At 41.3% G+C, this 16,881-nt stretch overlaps 1 protein-coding gene across 1 annotated transcript in view; it reads left to right on the top strand.

Moving 5' to 3' along the window:
• Positions 1–12,575: 12,575 nt before the first annotated feature.
• The window catches only part of LOC100353095 (alpha-2-macroglobulin), a 66,770-nt gene continuing 62,464 nt past the window's right edge, over positions 12,576–16,881 (top strand). Inside the window, exons 1-4 of the mRNA XM_070048340.1 lie at positions 12,576–12,733; positions 13,708–13,891; positions 14,658–14,817; positions 14,928–14,980. Of these exons, the coding sequence (XP_069904441.1) occupies positions 12,648–12,733; positions 13,708–13,891; positions 14,658–14,817; positions 14,928–14,980 (483 nt within the window). The 5' untranslated portion in view covers positions 12,576–12,647. The remainder of the gene's footprint in view (positions 12,734–13,707; positions 13,892–14,657; positions 14,818–14,927; positions 14,981–16,881) is intronic.

Raw genomic sequence — 16,881 nt, 5'->3', positions numbered from 1 at the left:
GTTTATATATATGTATATACGTAAAATGGGATATTATTTTCTCTATCCACCTGATATTGTGATTAGGCCTGCAATGAAACATGGTATCCAGGTTAAATAAAATCTTAATCCTTTACTTATAAATGGCACATTTCACCCAACCGGGCCAGGAAGGAAAAAATTGTAGCAAAATCAATGGAAAGCTTCTAGGCTCCCTTGGGCAAAAAGTAAAACCAATTGATTTTCCTTTGAAATGTTTAGTGATTCACTGTATTGAATTTGCCTTATAACCCAAAAAATAATTTAAAAAATAAATCCTGAATTTAATATCCAAGTTTTAAAAATATTTACCTTGAGGCCGGCTCTATGGCGTGGCAGGTGAGGTCGCCACTTGCAGTGCTGGTGTCTCATATGGGTGCCGGTTCAAGTCCTGGCTGCTCCACTTCCAATCCAGCTCTCTGCCTTGGCCTTGGAAAAGCAGTAGAAGATGGCCCAAGTCCTTGCGTCCCTGTCGCCACATGGAAGATCTGGAAGCAGCTCCTGGTTCCTGGTTTCAGATCTGTACAGCTCTGGTTGCTATGGCCATCTGAAGAGTAAACCAGCAGATTGTCGCTCCCCGTCTTCGTGGAGGAACGACACAGGACCCTGCGTTGTTCTTTGGTCTGCTCAGCCCTCCCCGGGTTTGCTGCTGGTTCTTCCCGGGTTGGCTACCGTCCCTTCCACCTCCGTGGAAGGGCGGCTCCCCCTGCCACTTTCCCCACTTCCGCGGGGGAGCGGCACACCGCCGGCTGGCTCTCTCCGGGGCTGCTCAGATGTTCCTCAGGTGTTCCCCTTAGATGTTCCTGGTGCATGTTGTCTCTCTCCTCCTTTATAGTCCTCTTCCACCAATCCCAACTCTGCTACCCACACGCCGAGTACGCTGCTCTCCTCCAATCAGGAGCAGGTCCTACAGTTTATTGGTTGAACTGGAGGCAGCTGTGTAGAAGCTGTTTCCTCCTCTCCCAGCGCCATATTGTGGAAGAGCAGATGCATAGAATAAGTCTTAATTCCAGTAACTTAGTCTAGTCCGAGTTGCTCCCCACAGCAGATGGCAGACTTCTCGCTCTCTCTCTGTCCCTCCTTCTCTCTCTCTCTCTCTCTCTCTCTCTATCTGTGTGTGTGTGTGTGTGTGACTCTGACTTTCAAATACATAAATACATTTTATAAAATATTTGCCTTTTCATAACTGATCTGTACTTTTGGACTGTCCTAGAAGATATCCTACAAATGCCCTTTTCAGAAATACTAAGGGGCAGATATAACAAAATTTACATAGTCAGAAATTTTGCAGGGGAATAAATGAGTCATTATTCTCACTGAACCATGAGCTTGATCCTTTTTGTAAGTCATAAAAGAAGCAAGATTGCAATTTTTACATACTAAAGAATCACCAAAGTATTTGATTTTAATCATTTTTCTAAGTTAATAAAATTACATAAATTATCAAAATCATTTCAAGCAATACCAATCAAAATACCGAAGATATTTTCAGATCTGGAAAAAATGATGCTGAAATTCATATGGAAACACAGGAGACCTCGAATAGCTAAAGCAATCTTGTACAACAAAAACAAAGCCGGAGGCATCACAATACCAGATTTCAGGACATACTACAGGGCAGTTGTTATCAAAACAGCATGGTGGCTGGTCCGAGTGCAGTGGTGTTTACAACTAATTGATCACAACCAGTTACAGATTTGCCGGTGCCGTGGCTCAATAGGCTAATCCTCCACCTTGCGGCGCCGGCACACCGGGTTCTAGTCCCGGTTGGGGCGCTGGATTCTGTCCCGGTTGCCCCTCTTCCAGGCCAGCTCTCTGCTATGGCCAGGGAGTGCAGTGGAGGATGGCCCAGGTGCTTGGGCCCTGCACCCCATGGGAGACCAGGAAAAGCACCTGGCTCCTGGCTCCTGCCAGGATCAGCGCAGTGCGCCGGCTGCAGTGGCGGCCATTGGAGGGTGAACCAGCGGCAAAGGAAGACCTTTCTCTCTCTGTCTCTCTCTCTCACTGTCCACTCTGCCTGTCAAAAAAAAAAAAAAAAAACAGCATGGTACTGGTACAGAAACAGATGGATAGACCAATGGAACAGAATAGAAACACCAGGCCGGCACCGCAGCTCACTAGGCTAATCCTCCGCCTTGAGGCGCTGGCACACCAGGTTCTAGTCCCGGTCCAGGCACTGGATTCTGTCCTGGTTGCCCCTCTTCCAGGCCAGCTCTCTGCTGTGGCCAGGGAGTGCAGTGGAGGATGGCCCAAGTGCTTGGGCCCTGCACCCGCATGGGAGACCAGGATAAGTACCTGGCTCCTGCCATCGGATCAGCGTGGTGCGCCGGCTGCGGTGGCCACTGGAGGGTGAACCAATGGCAAAGGAAGACCTTTCTCTCTGTCTCTCTCTCTCACTGTCAACTCTGCCTGTCAAGAAAAAAAGTTAAAAAAAAAGAATAGAAACACCAGAAATCAATCCAAACATCTACAGCCAACTTTTATTTGATCAAGGATCTAAAACCAATCCCTGGAGTAAGGATACTCTATTCAATAAACGGTGCTGGGAAAATTGGATTTCCACGTGCAGAATCATGAAGCAAGACCCCTACCTTTCACCTTACACAAAAATTCACTCAACATGGATTAAAGAATTAAATCTACGACCTGACACCATCAAATTATTAGAGAGCATTGGAGAAACCCTGCAAGATATAGGTACCGGCAAAGACTTCCTAGAAAAGACCCTGGAGGCGCAGGCAGTCAAAGCCAAAATCAACTATTGGGATTGCATCAAATTGAGAAGTTTCTGTACTGCAAAAGCAACAGTCAGGAGAGTGAAGAGGCAACCGACAGGATGGGAAAAAATATTTGCAAACTACGCAACAGATAAAGGGTTGATAACCAGAATTTGCAAAGAAATCAAGAAACTCCACAAAAACAAAACAAACAACCCACTTAAGAGATGGGCCAAGGACCTCAATAGACATTTTTCAAAAGACGAAATCCAAATGGCCAACAGACACATGAAAAAATGTTCAAGATCACTAGCAATAAGGGAAATGCAAATCACAACCACAATGAGGTTCCACCTCACCCCAGTTAGAATGGCTCACATTCAGAAATCTACCAACAATAGATGCTGGAGAGGATGTGGGGAAAAAGGGACACTAACCCACTGTTGGTGGGAATGCGAACTGGTTAAGCCACTATGGAAGTCAGTCTGGAGATTCCTTAGAAACCTGAATATAACCCTACCATACAACACAGCCATCCCACTCCTTGGAATTTACCCAAAGGAAATGAAATTGGCAAACAAACAAGCTGTCTGCACCTAATATTTATTGCAGCTCAATTCACAAAAGCTAAGACCTGGAACCAATCCAAATGCCCATCAACAGTAGACTGGATAAAGAAATTATGGGACATGTACTCTATAGAATACTATACAGCAGTCAAAAACAACGAAACCCAGTCATTTGCAACAAAATGGAGGAATATGGAAATCATTATGCTGAGTGAATTAAGCCAGTCCCAAAGGGACAAATATCATATGTTCTCCCTGATCGACGACAACTAACTGAGCACCAAAGGGGAAACCTGTTGAAGTGAAATGGACACTATGAGAAACAGTGACTTGATCAGCTCTTGTCCTGACTGTTGATGTACAATGTAATACTTTATCCATTTTAGTATTTTTTCTTTGTTTTGTTCTAGTACTATTGGTTGAACTCTGTAATTAATACACAATTATTCTTAGGTGTTTAAATTTTAACCAAAAAGTGATCCCTGTTAAATATAAGAGTGGGAATAAGAGAGGGAGGAGATGTGCAATTTGGGACATGCTCAATCGGACTTGCCCCAAATGATGGAGTTAGAATCATGCCAGGGGATTCCAATACAATCCCATCAAGGTGGCATGTACTAATGCCATCTCACTGGTCCAAGTGATCAATTTCAGTTCACAGTTGATCATAATGATAGGTCTAAGAGTCAAAGAGATCACACAAACAAGACTAGTGTCTGCTAATACTGATAGAATCAAAAAGGGAGAGGACGATCCATCATGGGAAGTGGGATACACAGCAGACTCATAGAATGGCAGATGTCCTAAACAGTGCTCTGGCCTCAGAATCAGCCCTTAAGGCATTTGGATATGGCTAAATAGCCCATGAGAGTATTTTAGGCATGGAAAGCCGAGACACTCTGGGAAGAAAAAAAAGAAGACCTAAATGAAAGATCTCTGTGAGTGAGATTCCAGTGGAAAGAACGGGGCCATCAAAGAAGGAGGTACCTTTCTCTGAAGGGAGGAGAGAACTTCCACTTTGACTATGACCCTGTTGGAATAAGATCGAAGTCGGCGAACTCAAAAGGCTTCCATAGCCGTGGCAACTCATGACTAGAGCCTAGGGTTGTTACTGATGCCATAAACAAGAGTGTCAAATTATTAAGTCAACAACAGGAGTCACTGTGTACTTACTTCTCATGTGGGATCTGTCCTTAGTGTGTTGTCCAATGTGAAGTAATGCTATAACTAGTAATGAAACAGTATTTTACACTTTGTGTTTCTGTGTGGGTGCAAACTGATGAAATCTTTACTTAATATATACTAAATCGATCTTCTGTATATAAAAATAATTGAAAATGAATCTTGATGTGAATGGAATGGGAGAGGGAGTGGGAGATGGGAGGGATGTGAGTGGGAGGGATATTATGAATTATGGGGGGAGAAGCCATTGTAATCCATTAACTGTACTTTGAAAATTTATATTTAATAAATAAAAAAAGAAAAAAATAAGTAAAAAAATTTAAAGGAAAAATCATTATACAAACTGACAAGTAATTGTTTTAATGTGACAAGATTGATATTATCCTGTGATACTTTTCTTTGTTGAATAAATAAAAAGGAAATTCTGCAAAAAAAATCATTTCAAAATAAAACTAACTATAAGTGTGTGGTGGCAATGGCCTGAGAAATGATTATTATGTTTTTCATTTTGGGCATTTGGATTAGTTTCTAATTCCAAAGAAATAACAAAGGTTAATGTAATTCTGAGAAGGGGAAATTGATCCGATCTGGTCACTGAGGTTCCTGTTCTTGAAGGTGGTGAATATTTAACCAGACAAAATGTCCCTGCACAGCTGTAGCTCTCAGGCAGAGTGCAGCTAAACATATCCTTGTGTAATCTAATTGGATGGAGTTCAAAGTGCTGAGGCTGTTATAATTGTATATTATAATATATAATTAATTGATATATAATATATAATTGTGTTATATAATATTAATATATTGTATGTATATATGTCTATAAGTAAAATGGATATGATTTTCACTATCCACCCGGTATTGTGATTAGGCCTGAAATAAAACATGGTATCCTGCTTAAATAAAATCTTAATCCTTTACACATAAATGGCAAATTTCACCCAACTGGGCCAGGAAGGAAAGAATTGCAGCAAAATCAATGGAAAGCTTCTGAGCTCCCGTGAGCAAAAAGTAAAACCAATTGATTTTCCTTTGAAATGTTCAGTGATTCAGTATATTGAATTTGCCTTACAACCCATAAAAATAATTTAAAATATAAAGCCTGGATTTAGAATCCAGTTTTTTTAAATATTTGACTCGTGGCTGGTGCTATGGCATGGCAGGTGAGGCCGCTGCCTGCAGTGCCAGCATCACATATGGGTGCCAGTTCAAATCCTGGCTACTCTGCTTCCAGTGCAGCTCTCTGCTATGGCCTTGTGAATGCAGTAGAAGATGGTCCAAGTCCTGGGGCCCCTGACACACATGGGAGACCAATGGCTCCTAGCTTACGATCTGCACAGCTCCAGTATTTGTGGCCAACTGGGAGTGAACCAGTGGATGGAAGATTTCTCTCTCTCATTCTCTCTTTGATTCTCCATCTCTCTCTGTGTTTGACTCTACTTTCAAATAAATAAATAACTCTTTATAAAATATTTGCCTTTTCATAACTGATCTGTATTTGTGGACTGTCCTAGAAGATATTCTACAAATGTCCTTTTCAGAAATACTAAGGGGCAGATATAATGAAATTTCCATAGTCAGAAATTTTGCAGGGGAATAAATGAGTCATTATTCTCATTGAACCATGGCTTTACTGTAGTTGGTAAGTCATTAAAGAAGTAAGATTGTAATTTTTACATGCTGAAACAATCACCATAAGTATTTGATTTTTAATCATTTTTGTAAGTGAATGAAATTACATAAATTATCAAAATCATTTCAAAATAAACTAACTATAAGTGTGTGGTGGCAATGGCCTGAGAAATGATTATTATGTTTTTCATTTTGGGCATTTGGATTAGTTTCTAATTCCAAAGAAATAACAAAGGTTAATGTAATATAGATAGGTCACATTCTGAAAAGAGGAAATTGATCTGATCTGGTCACTGAGGTTCCTGTTCTTGAAGGTGGTCAATATTTAACCAGACAAAATGTCCCTCCACAACTGTAGCTCTCAGGCAACGTGCAGCTAAACATAGCCTTGTGTAATCTAAATGGATGGAGTTCAAGGCAGTGAGCGCTGAAGTTGGGGTGCAGGAAGGGAGGAGAGGAAATCCAGCCACTGGGAGTCATTACAGGAGAAACCCTGTCCAACATTAATTTACAACATCTAATTTAATAATCCTTAATTGATTTCAATCACAAATAATCTGCTTCCTGTTTCGTGTCAATCACATACTGATTCAACAATTACTCATTGAACACTGTGGTCCAGTAGGAAATAAAACAGACAAAATGCCCCACCTTCAGGGAGTTTCTATTCTAGAGAGGGGAGAAAGATGAAAAGCAAAGGGAGCAAGGAAATCACATTGCATCTAAGAAGGGTTTGGTGCTCTGGGAAACAGGAGATGAGGCTGGGAGATGGAGGGTTGCAAGGATTCAGCTCGATGTGATGGCAGCCATCTTGAACGTTGCAGCCATTTGAGCCTTAACCACCATCTTTTCTTTTAGGAAACCCAAACATTCATTCCAGCCTTAGGAGATAAACAGTCACTAAGAGAACCTGTCAGCTTGTCTTGCTGGGCCAGTCTCAGGAATTGAATTCCTGACTGAAGCCCATGGTGATCCATTGTCTCATGGTTGCCTCAGACCATGCTCCGTCCTCAAGTCTCCTCAGTAAATTATGCTCTGTGTGATCTTGGATTTCTTCTCTTTCTTCAGTCTCACAGCACCTTCTCTCTTTGGCAGCCAGTTCTCATACATTGGCCATTTTTTGTTCACCCCAAACAGATGCTTCCAGGTCTAAAGAGAAATAGAGAGACATCCAGGAGAGGCTGACATTGAAGCAGAGACTTGGTGAGGGTACAGACATAACATATAGTGTCTTTTATCTGGCTCCCTGACCCCTCTTGTTCTGGATTTTCTATGTTTTATTTCTACCTTCTCCATCTGTAATGCTTAACTAGAGAACTTACCTGATGAAATAAGAATTCCAAAACTGTGTGGTCTGTATCAGTTATAGTGGCCCTGCTTCCACAGAGTTTCATAAAGATAATCCAAAACAAGAATCTATGTTTTCTAGAAATGCTGCTGACTTCCTTCCTGTGTTATTATTGATAGCAGACTTGCAACTATTGCCTTATTAGCCTTGGAGATTGGTAATCATGACTGTTACTATGGAAGGCAGAGGAAAGGGAGGACTCCTAACTCCTACTGCTTACTTCCCTGGAGTCCTGAACTTGAAAAGAACAAGACCTGACCTCCTGTTACACACACAGCAATCCTACAGGATGCATTATCCACATTGGCTTTTGGTGTTGTTTAAAGATTTTATTAATATAAATAGATCCAATTCCATGTATCTCGTAGGCACAATTCTAGGAGGATAACCATGTTTACCTTCTTCCCTCTCTCCACATTGGAGGGTTGAGAAAGGGAAGTTTACAGATAACAAGTAAACTGGAAGAGCCAGGAGTTGGATCCTGGCAATCTAGCTATCACTACTACATTCTCAATCCTTGTCCTATTCTGCACTTTATAACATACTTTTTAAGACTTCTCATGAAATACAACCTTGATTGCAAGCCAGGGGAAATGTCACACCAGTGTTAGTGTTCACAAAGCTGCAGTTCCGGCTAAAATGAAAGATCACTTCATCAGAGAAGCCTGTGAGAGGGGTGGATAGTATGGGGGAGCAGGTTTCATTGCCTCTTAGAATTCCTGTCTCCTGTATTGGAATGCAAGGGATTGAGTGCTGCCTCCACTTCTGATCCAGCTTCCTGCTAATTTGCATCCTGGGAGTCAGCAGGTGATGGCTCAAGTAGCTGGGTCCCAGGGACCCAGGTGGGAGATACAGATTGAGTTCCTAATTCCTGGCTATTGCTGAGTATTTGGGGAGTAAACTAGTGGATGGAAGGTCTCTCTCTGTCTCTCTCTTTCAATCTCTCTCCCTAACCTCTCTCTGTCTCTTAGATGAACAAAAATAAATAAACTTGAAAAAAACAAGGCCCATGACAGTGAAATGGTGCTGAACAGCTTGGGCGCTGTATCCACATCATCAGAATTCAGATCTTAACTCTATGACTAAGTAGCATGAAATCTCCAGGAGGTTACCTTACCACACAACATAGCAGTGATAACAACACTGATGTCATAAAGTCATTGGGAGAGTTAAATTAGGAAACGCACAAGAATTGAATAAATATTAAGAACTTAGTCCAAAGCAAGTTCTGGAGCTCTGTTAGGAATTCCAGTTCAGTGAGATACCCAGAGTATTGCATTCCTCAGACCCAACCAGGAAAGATAGCTGAAGAAGTGCTATTTCAGGCAAGGAACTTTCTGTTCCAGTGAAGGGCTGCACTACTACTTCCTAGCATCTACTTTTTCTCTGAATCTTATCATCGCTATCCCAGACACGAGATCCACCCACTGCTTCCTTCTCCTCCTACCTCCCCTTCTGTAGGGGGTCTTTCTCATCAATGTGTAAGCCCCCTGACATCTCCCCTGAAGTATCTTAAAGTCCCTCTCTTCATCTCCCTTTGGGGGTAATAAAACAGGTCTGTCTATCTTGATTATGGTGGAAGTCATCAGACCATATGTTTTTGCCAAAAATCATAGTAGGAGAAGGAGAATAGGAAGTTACTGGTTTAGGGGTTGGAGTTTCTGCCTGAGATGATGAAAAGGTTCTGAAAATGGAAAGTGATGACAGCTGCATGATAAGGTGAAGATATTTGATGCAATTTAAAAGTTGTACCAAAAATGTCTGAAGGCAGCAGGAGTTCAGCCAAGTGGTTACCACACTGCTGGGGGTACCCATATTCCCTATCGAGGTGCCTGGTTCAAATGCCAGCTTCTCTACTTCTGATTCAGCTTCCTGCTAATGCATGCACTGGGGAACCAGCTGATGACTCCAGTAGCTGAATTCATGTCATCCACATGGGAGGACTGGGTTGAGTTCCAGATTCTTGCTTTGGCCTGATCCAGCTCTGGCTGTTGCAGGCCTTGGGGGCTAGGGATGGGAGCAGTGGATGAAGATCTCTCCTTGTTCCTCTTTCTATGTTTGTTTTTCAAAAAAATAAATAAATAAAAAAGTAAACAAATAAATTGAAATGTTGGAAGGATAAATTTTGTGATATATAGTTTGGAAAATAAAAGCACTAGAAACTAATAAAAATAGAACTGCACAATAAAAGATGAATTTTCTATATGTAGATTATATCTCATTAACCTGACTCAAGAAAAATAAATAACAAACATTACAATGGCCTATTTTTTCAATGATCTTTATTTATTTTTTTCACCTCTTAAATTTTTATGCCTTGTTTTCACTTTTAACTTGCATGATACCACATTGTCCTGATTTTTCTCCTACCATTTTGGCTATTTCTTTTGTGTCTCCTTAAACATCCTTGTTTCTCAGAACCCTATTCTAGGCTTGGCCTCTTGTATGTACTATATAGAAAAGATTATACCCATTCACGTAGCTAACATCACCCAAATATGAAGGATTACTTCCAAATTTGTTTCTCCAGCCATTGGCTCTTTCCAGAACTCTGGCCCAGCATATCCAGTTGAATGGCAGATATGCCCAGGCACATGTGACCAGACCACACTCGTTCATCACAACACCCACAGACAACCCTAAACCCCCCTGTTGTGCCTCCTTGTCATCAGAAAACATTAGAATCAACCCAACTAAATAAAGCAAAAGGCCTGGAAATAATTCTTTAATTATGTTCCTCCTTTCCATCCTAAACATCTGATGATTCAATACGTCACATTGACTTTTTTCTTTTAAAAAATTCATTAATTCTCCATTTCTCGCCATCCCTAACACCCTTATCTTCATTATGGATGCTGCCAGAACTCATCTAGATAACTGCACTAGTGGTCCCATCATTTCCAAACCACCAAAACAGGAATCATTCTAAAACAGAACTCCTATTATATCCCTTCATTGCTTGAACCCTCTCAGGTTATAATCAAACGTGCTGCCCCCAGGCTTCTTTACATTCAAATGCTGGCTTGACTCAGTGTTGCTCTCATGAAATACCTCCCAGTCTCAAAATATGCTGAGTTTCTCTTTTCTCTATGCCTTCCTCGGTGCTTTTTCCTGGACCCGTAGTTCATCACCCTCATCTGAACAACATCAAGTCACTCATTGTAAGCTTACAAGGAGTGCTCTCCAAGTTTTGAATCCTGGGTTACATGCTCTCCTTGGTGCTCTTCAGTACCCTGTTTGGGTGTTCTTGCATTTACTATATATTGCCAGTTCATGGAATTATATCTATAACATCATCCATTATCCTCAAGGATTAAAAACACTACCTTATTGAAATGTTCCCTAAGTACAACACATGTATTGATTTTAGTACTAAACTACTATTGGATGAATGAATGAACAAATGCAATTATTATAATACGTGAAGTTGGAAATAACAGGTTCACAGAATTGTGGAACTTTTCTATTTATGATTGACTGGAACATTTTGAGGTAAGCAATCGATAGAGAAAATTTTTAGTTCCTCTTTCATCTTCTTGATTCACCCTACATACCTTCCTACCATTGTCTTTTCAAATTTTATTTATTTAGGGGCTGGCGCTGTGGCAATTGGGTTAAAGCCGTGGCCTGAAGTGGCCTGTAGAGCTGGCATCCCATATGGACCCTGGTTCTAGCCCCAGCTGCTCCTCTTTCAATCCAGTCTCTGCTATGGCCTGGGATAGCAGTGAAAGATGGCTCAAGTCCTTGGCCCTTGCAGCCACGTGGGAGACCCAGAAGAAGCTCCTGGTTCCTGACTCCTGGCTTCTGATCGGTGCAGCTCCTGCTGTTGAGCCCATCTTGGGTGTGAACCAGTGGATGGAAGAACTCTCTGTCTCTACCTCTCTCTGTAACTCTCTTTCAAATAAATGAAACAAATCTTTTTAAAAAATTGATTTACTTATTTGAAAGGAAGAGTTACAGAGAGGCAGAGAGAGAGAGAGACAGAGTGAGAGATCCACTGATTCATTCCTAAATGGCCGCTATGGCCAGAGCTGAGCAATCCAAAGCCAGGAGCCTGGAGCTTCTTCAATGTCTCCCTTGTGGGTGAAGGGGCCCAATGACTTGGGCATCTTCTGCTGCTTTCCCAGGTGTATTAGCAAAGAGCTGAATTGGAAGTGGAGCAGCCAGGACATGAACCCTTGTCCATGTGGGATGCTGGTACCATGGGCAGCAGTTTTGCCCGCTATGCCATAGCTCCAGCCTTCACCACTGTCCTTTTTTTATACCAGCTGCCACTTAATACTTCAAGATTTCCACTGATAATAATTTATTTCCCTTCCCTGGAACATTTTCTTTGGGTCTCTGCAAAATGGGGAGTCTATATCATCTAAAAGGAAAAGGCAAATTCACTTCCCAGCTAGTACATTAATATATTACAGAGAGGATTAATGTATATCCCAAAGAGTAATACCTGAGATTTCAAAGAAATAATCTTTCTGCCAGAAATTGCTTTGGCCTGGTTGTACACTATGCATGCATCAGTTTCCAACTAAGCTGTGATGTGAGAGAGTTAGAAAAATATTATTCTAGCGATTGAGTTGCAGCATAGTGACATGGGTTAGGTAACTGTTTTCAGAGTTCCACATTCAGTCTCTCCTTTACCATTTGTTTTAAAGAGCCATGGATGTAGCACATGAATGGCCAGAGAAGGGAGAACTAATTACCTCTTAGAAAGGCTTTCTAAGTCAGTGGTCTCCTTGAAGGAAGGGAGATGATCTGGGTTGTCACAGCTGGGGGAGTGCTACTGGCTTCAAATGAGTACAGGCAGGGATACAGCAGAACATCTTACAATCACAGGACAGCACCTCACAATGAAAGCTTCTCAGAGCTACATGTCAACAGTTGCTGAGGGTGAGAAAGCCGGTCCAAAGACAAAGGAAGTCAGTTCTGACTCTGACATGGACTTCCACCCCCACAACCCTTCACTGCCAACAGCAACTATGCTGGCACTGCTCCTGAGCCCATCAGGATTTCTCCTGGTGACCACTAAGAGCAATGACCCCTACAGGGAATGCTGGCCAAATTCTACACACTGTGTCTGCATAAAGTGACAAAATCCCAGTGCCTCAGGGCAGTTTCTGGGACCAGGCTGACTGAAAGGAGGAGGACGGCACATTCTAGAATCTCCTGCATTGACTATGCACCATGGACAAAGGCAGACGTGCCCTGCCATGTCTTTTTCTAATTCTTCTTGCCTTCCTGTGTGCAGCTGCTTCAGTTTACAGAGTACCATGAGTACCATGCAGGGTCCTCTTTCACATGCCCCTTCTTTGTAGGTTCAACAAACATCCCCCAAAATCTCCACTTATAATAGTCTTCCTTTTTATTTTTTGCTTTTTGAATGTCAAGTAGTTATTGCATGTTTATGGAGTACAATGAAATGTTTTAATGTGAGTCTATAATGTGGAATGGTCAATTAAAGTGAATAAACAGATCCATCACTTAACTGACTTATCATGAGACATTTCAAATTCAGTCTTGTGCAATAGGGAGCACTGGGTTACTCTTCAAGAATTAAATATGGCAAGTGAGAGTAATCTTAATTCACTATTTAATGTACTGAATAATTATCCCTTCCATTTTCTTCTCTAAAACACTAAGTTTGGGGGGATTGGCATGTGGCAACAATGGGTTAAACTGTCTCTTCATTACTTGTATCCCATATCAGAGCACTGCTGTGAGTCCCAGTTGCTCCACTTCTGATCTAGCTCCCTGCTAATGTGCTTGGGAAAGCAACAGATGACTGTCCAACTACTTGAGCCCCTGCCACCCATGTGGGAGACCCAGATGGAGTTCTGGGCTCCTAGCTTCAGCCTGGACCAGCCCTGGCTGTTGCACCATTTGGGGCATGAATAAGTTGATGGAAGATTTCTTTCTCTTCCTGTCTCTCTCTGTCTCTGTGTTTCGCTCTGGCTTTCAAATAAATAAATAAATAAATCTTTCACAAAAATATTAAGTTCAGGAATTTTAGTGTTGGGGGTTGAGTGAGGTAAGCACATCTTTCATACCTCCCTCAACTGTGAGTGCAGTAGCACCAACTAAGTTGAATTTTTGCCACTATCAGAAAAGAGGTTGAATCATTTCTTTATCATGCACTCATGCTATATGCTGCTAGTCTGCCTTCTCCAGGTGTAGAGCTAAGCGTGGGATAAAGCCACAATCATGGGTATTCATCCTCTACTGCCCTGAACTTCTTCTCTTCCAGGCAGTATATGATGCTGTTCCCCTACCCACTTCACACTGAGACTCCTGAGAAAAGCTGCCTCTCTCTGAGCCACCTGAATGAGACTGTGACTGTAAGTGCTTCCATAGTGTCCCATAGTGGAACAAGAAGACTGTTTGATGACCTCGTGGCTGACAAGGACTTATTCCACTGTGTTTCCTTCACGGTGAGCACTCATGACCTATCTAAGTTTTGTTTCCTTCCTTGTTTCCTTCTTCCTTCCTTCCTTCCTTCCTTCCTTCCTTCCTTCCTTCCTCCCTTCTTTCCTTTATCCCTTCCTTCCTTTCTTCAGATTCTAATGGTCAGAGACATGCAGATTCATTTTCAGTAACAGAGAGTTAATTTAGGTTTCAAAGAGAAACCTAGAGAAAGAGTCTACCCCTACAAAAGAAAAAAATATTGTAGATTTTCCTACCCTACAATGAAGGAAAATAGCATTTATAAATATGCTAATTTTCTATTTAATTCCCCTTTTAAAAAGTCCTACTAGCCCAAGAAAGCAGGAGTTATCTTCTGGTAGTGAGTTGCAAACTTTAAAATATATCAGAACTAGCAGGGACCCAGTCTTTCATATATAATTGATATCCTGGGGAAATTTCCAGTTTCTTCTTCAGCCAGTACAACCTCAAGACATCATTCTTACCACTATTAGCATATTCATTTTTCCTTCATGGTTTTTGGGGTTGAATCTACTTTTTGATTATATTTACTCTGCAATGTTGACTATGTTTTAATCGCTACTGTGAAAGCACATGGAAATCTAGATTTCATTTGTTACATCTCTGACTTCCTCTGCTCTACATTATGTTTAAATAATAAATACTGCACCCTACCTCCTATTTTCTTGTGCTTCCGAAGAACAGGTAAAGACTAGATACTAAGGCCTCCCACGGGAGAGATTATGGAGGTTCTCATGGCCTTTTTGCTCTTAGCTCCCAAGATCCTCATTTCATGGGGACACAGGAGAACTTTTGCTCAAGATAAGAGGACTAACACATGAGCTTCGTAAGAGTTCCACAGTGTGGGTGAAGAACACAGAAAGCATCGTTTTTGTCCAGACAGACAAACCAATCTACAAGCCAAGCCAGTCAGGTAAGAAGATCCACGGTGGGAACATTGTAGAACTTAGGAGACAATCACCCTCGCCTGTCACCCAACAGGCATGGTTTCTGGTCCTCATAGGAAAAAATTCTCTGTTTCAGTTGAGTTTCGAGTTGTCTCTGTGAATAAAGATTTGCGACCACTGCATGAACTGGTGAGTCTTTGACATATGTGTACAAGTGTGATCCATAAAGTTCAACAAAAATATGTAAAATTATCCTTAAATTCAATTGTTCCACCAATTTTTAAAATATCAGTGGTTTGGGGAACTAAGGTCAGTAGAGAGCAAGGGGAAAAAGACTATCAGGAATATTTTTATTTCCACAAATCTGAAATCAATCGCAGTAAACCTAACACAAGTAGAGAACCAAGGATTGCCAGAGAGATGACACCATGGTCATTCTGTGACTGTAAGGCTATTACTGCTGTCAAGTAAGTGAATGCTTGTCCTCATATAGGACAATTTCTGTACTGCCTGAGTGAACTGCTATAATCGTGAGGCCTTCTAGGGTATTATGTTAATAACATAGTATGTGATGTTTGCATTTATATTTGCATATTAGATTGTTCAGAAGATTTACTTTAAGTGCTTAATTGTGAGCTCTGAAATTAATTTTCTTTTTTAAAATTTATTTATCTCAAAGGCAAAGTGACAAAAAAGGAGGAAGAGAAGAGAGAGAGAGAGAGAGAGAGAGAGAGAGCGAGTTGGGAGCAGGGGTGAAGAGGGGGATGGGGAGAGAGGAGAGAGAGAGAGAGATTGATTTTCCATCCTCTGGTTCAGTCCCCAAATGGCCACAACAGCCGGGACTGGGTCAGGCCGAAGCCAGGAGCCAGAAACTCCATCTGGGTCTCCCACATGGTTGGAGGCACTCAAGTACTTAGGCCATCTTCTGCTGCCTCCCCAGGCTCAAGAGCAGGAAATTGAATTGGAAGCCAATTATCTGGAATGCAAAACAGCACTCCAAAATGGGATGCTGGCATCTCAAGGGGTAGCTCAACCACTGTGCCACAAAACCAGCCCCATATATTTTACTTAATATCTTTTCTGTGGAAATTTTGGTGATTTATGTTTCCTGGAAAATTATTTATTTGCCTTCAAATGAAGAGTCATATTTATTTCAGATTTGTTGTATCATTTCAATTATTATTTCTAGATTTCTGGGCTTGCCTTTTCCCATTTTTCTAAGAAAGTTGGATAATAATTTACTTTTTACTTAGATTTATTTATTTATTTGAAGGGCAGAGTTGAGAGAGAGACAGAGAGAGAGAGAGAGAGAGAGAGAGAGAGAGAATGAGGTTTTCCCATCTGCTGTTTTTTTCCTCCAAATGACTGTAATGGTTGGGGCTAGGCCAGACCAAAGTCAGGAACCAGAAATGCCATATAGGTCTCCCTCATCAGTGGCAGCACTGAGTCTCCTTCCACTGCTTTCCCTGGAGCATTAAGAGAGGATTCAATAGGTAGTAGAGCAGCCGGGACTCAAGCTGCCAATCTTATGGGATATCTATGCCACAGTGCTAGCCCCTAATCATTTAATTCTATTCCTCAAAGATAATTTAGATGGTTTTATTCTTTCCTTTTTCTCTTTCCTAATTCCTGAACTATTATTTTATCCTTATTATTCTTTTTCACCTGCTTCTTTTTGTTTTTTTATAAATATGAATGTACATTTACTGATTTCCATGTTTTTTAACTATTAATATTTAGGGCTACAATGAGCACATGCAATGAGCACATTTGAGGCCTTTCATATTATTTTTAAATTATGGATTTTTTTAAACTTTTATTTAATGAATATAAATTTCCAAAGTACAGCTTATGGATTACAATGGCTTCCCCCCCATAATGTCCCTCCCACCCGCAACCCTCCCCTTTCCCACTCCCTCTCCCCTTCCATTCACATCAAGATTCATTTTCATTTCTCTTTATATACAGAAGATCAGTTTAGCATACATTAAGTAAAGATTTCAACAGTTTGCTCCCACACAGAAACACAAAGTGAAAAATACTGTTTGAGTACTAGTTATGGCATTAAATCTCAATGTACAGCACACTAA

Source organism: Oryctolagus cuniculus, chromosome 9, assembly GCF_964237555.1.
Source record: "Oryctolagus cuniculus chromosome 9, mOryCun1.1, whole genome shotgun sequence".
Classification (NCBI taxonomy): Eukaryota; Metazoa; Chordata; class Mammalia; order Lagomorpha; family Leporidae; genus Oryctolagus; species Oryctolagus cuniculus.
This window is presented reverse-complemented; position numbering and strand designations above follow the sequence as displayed.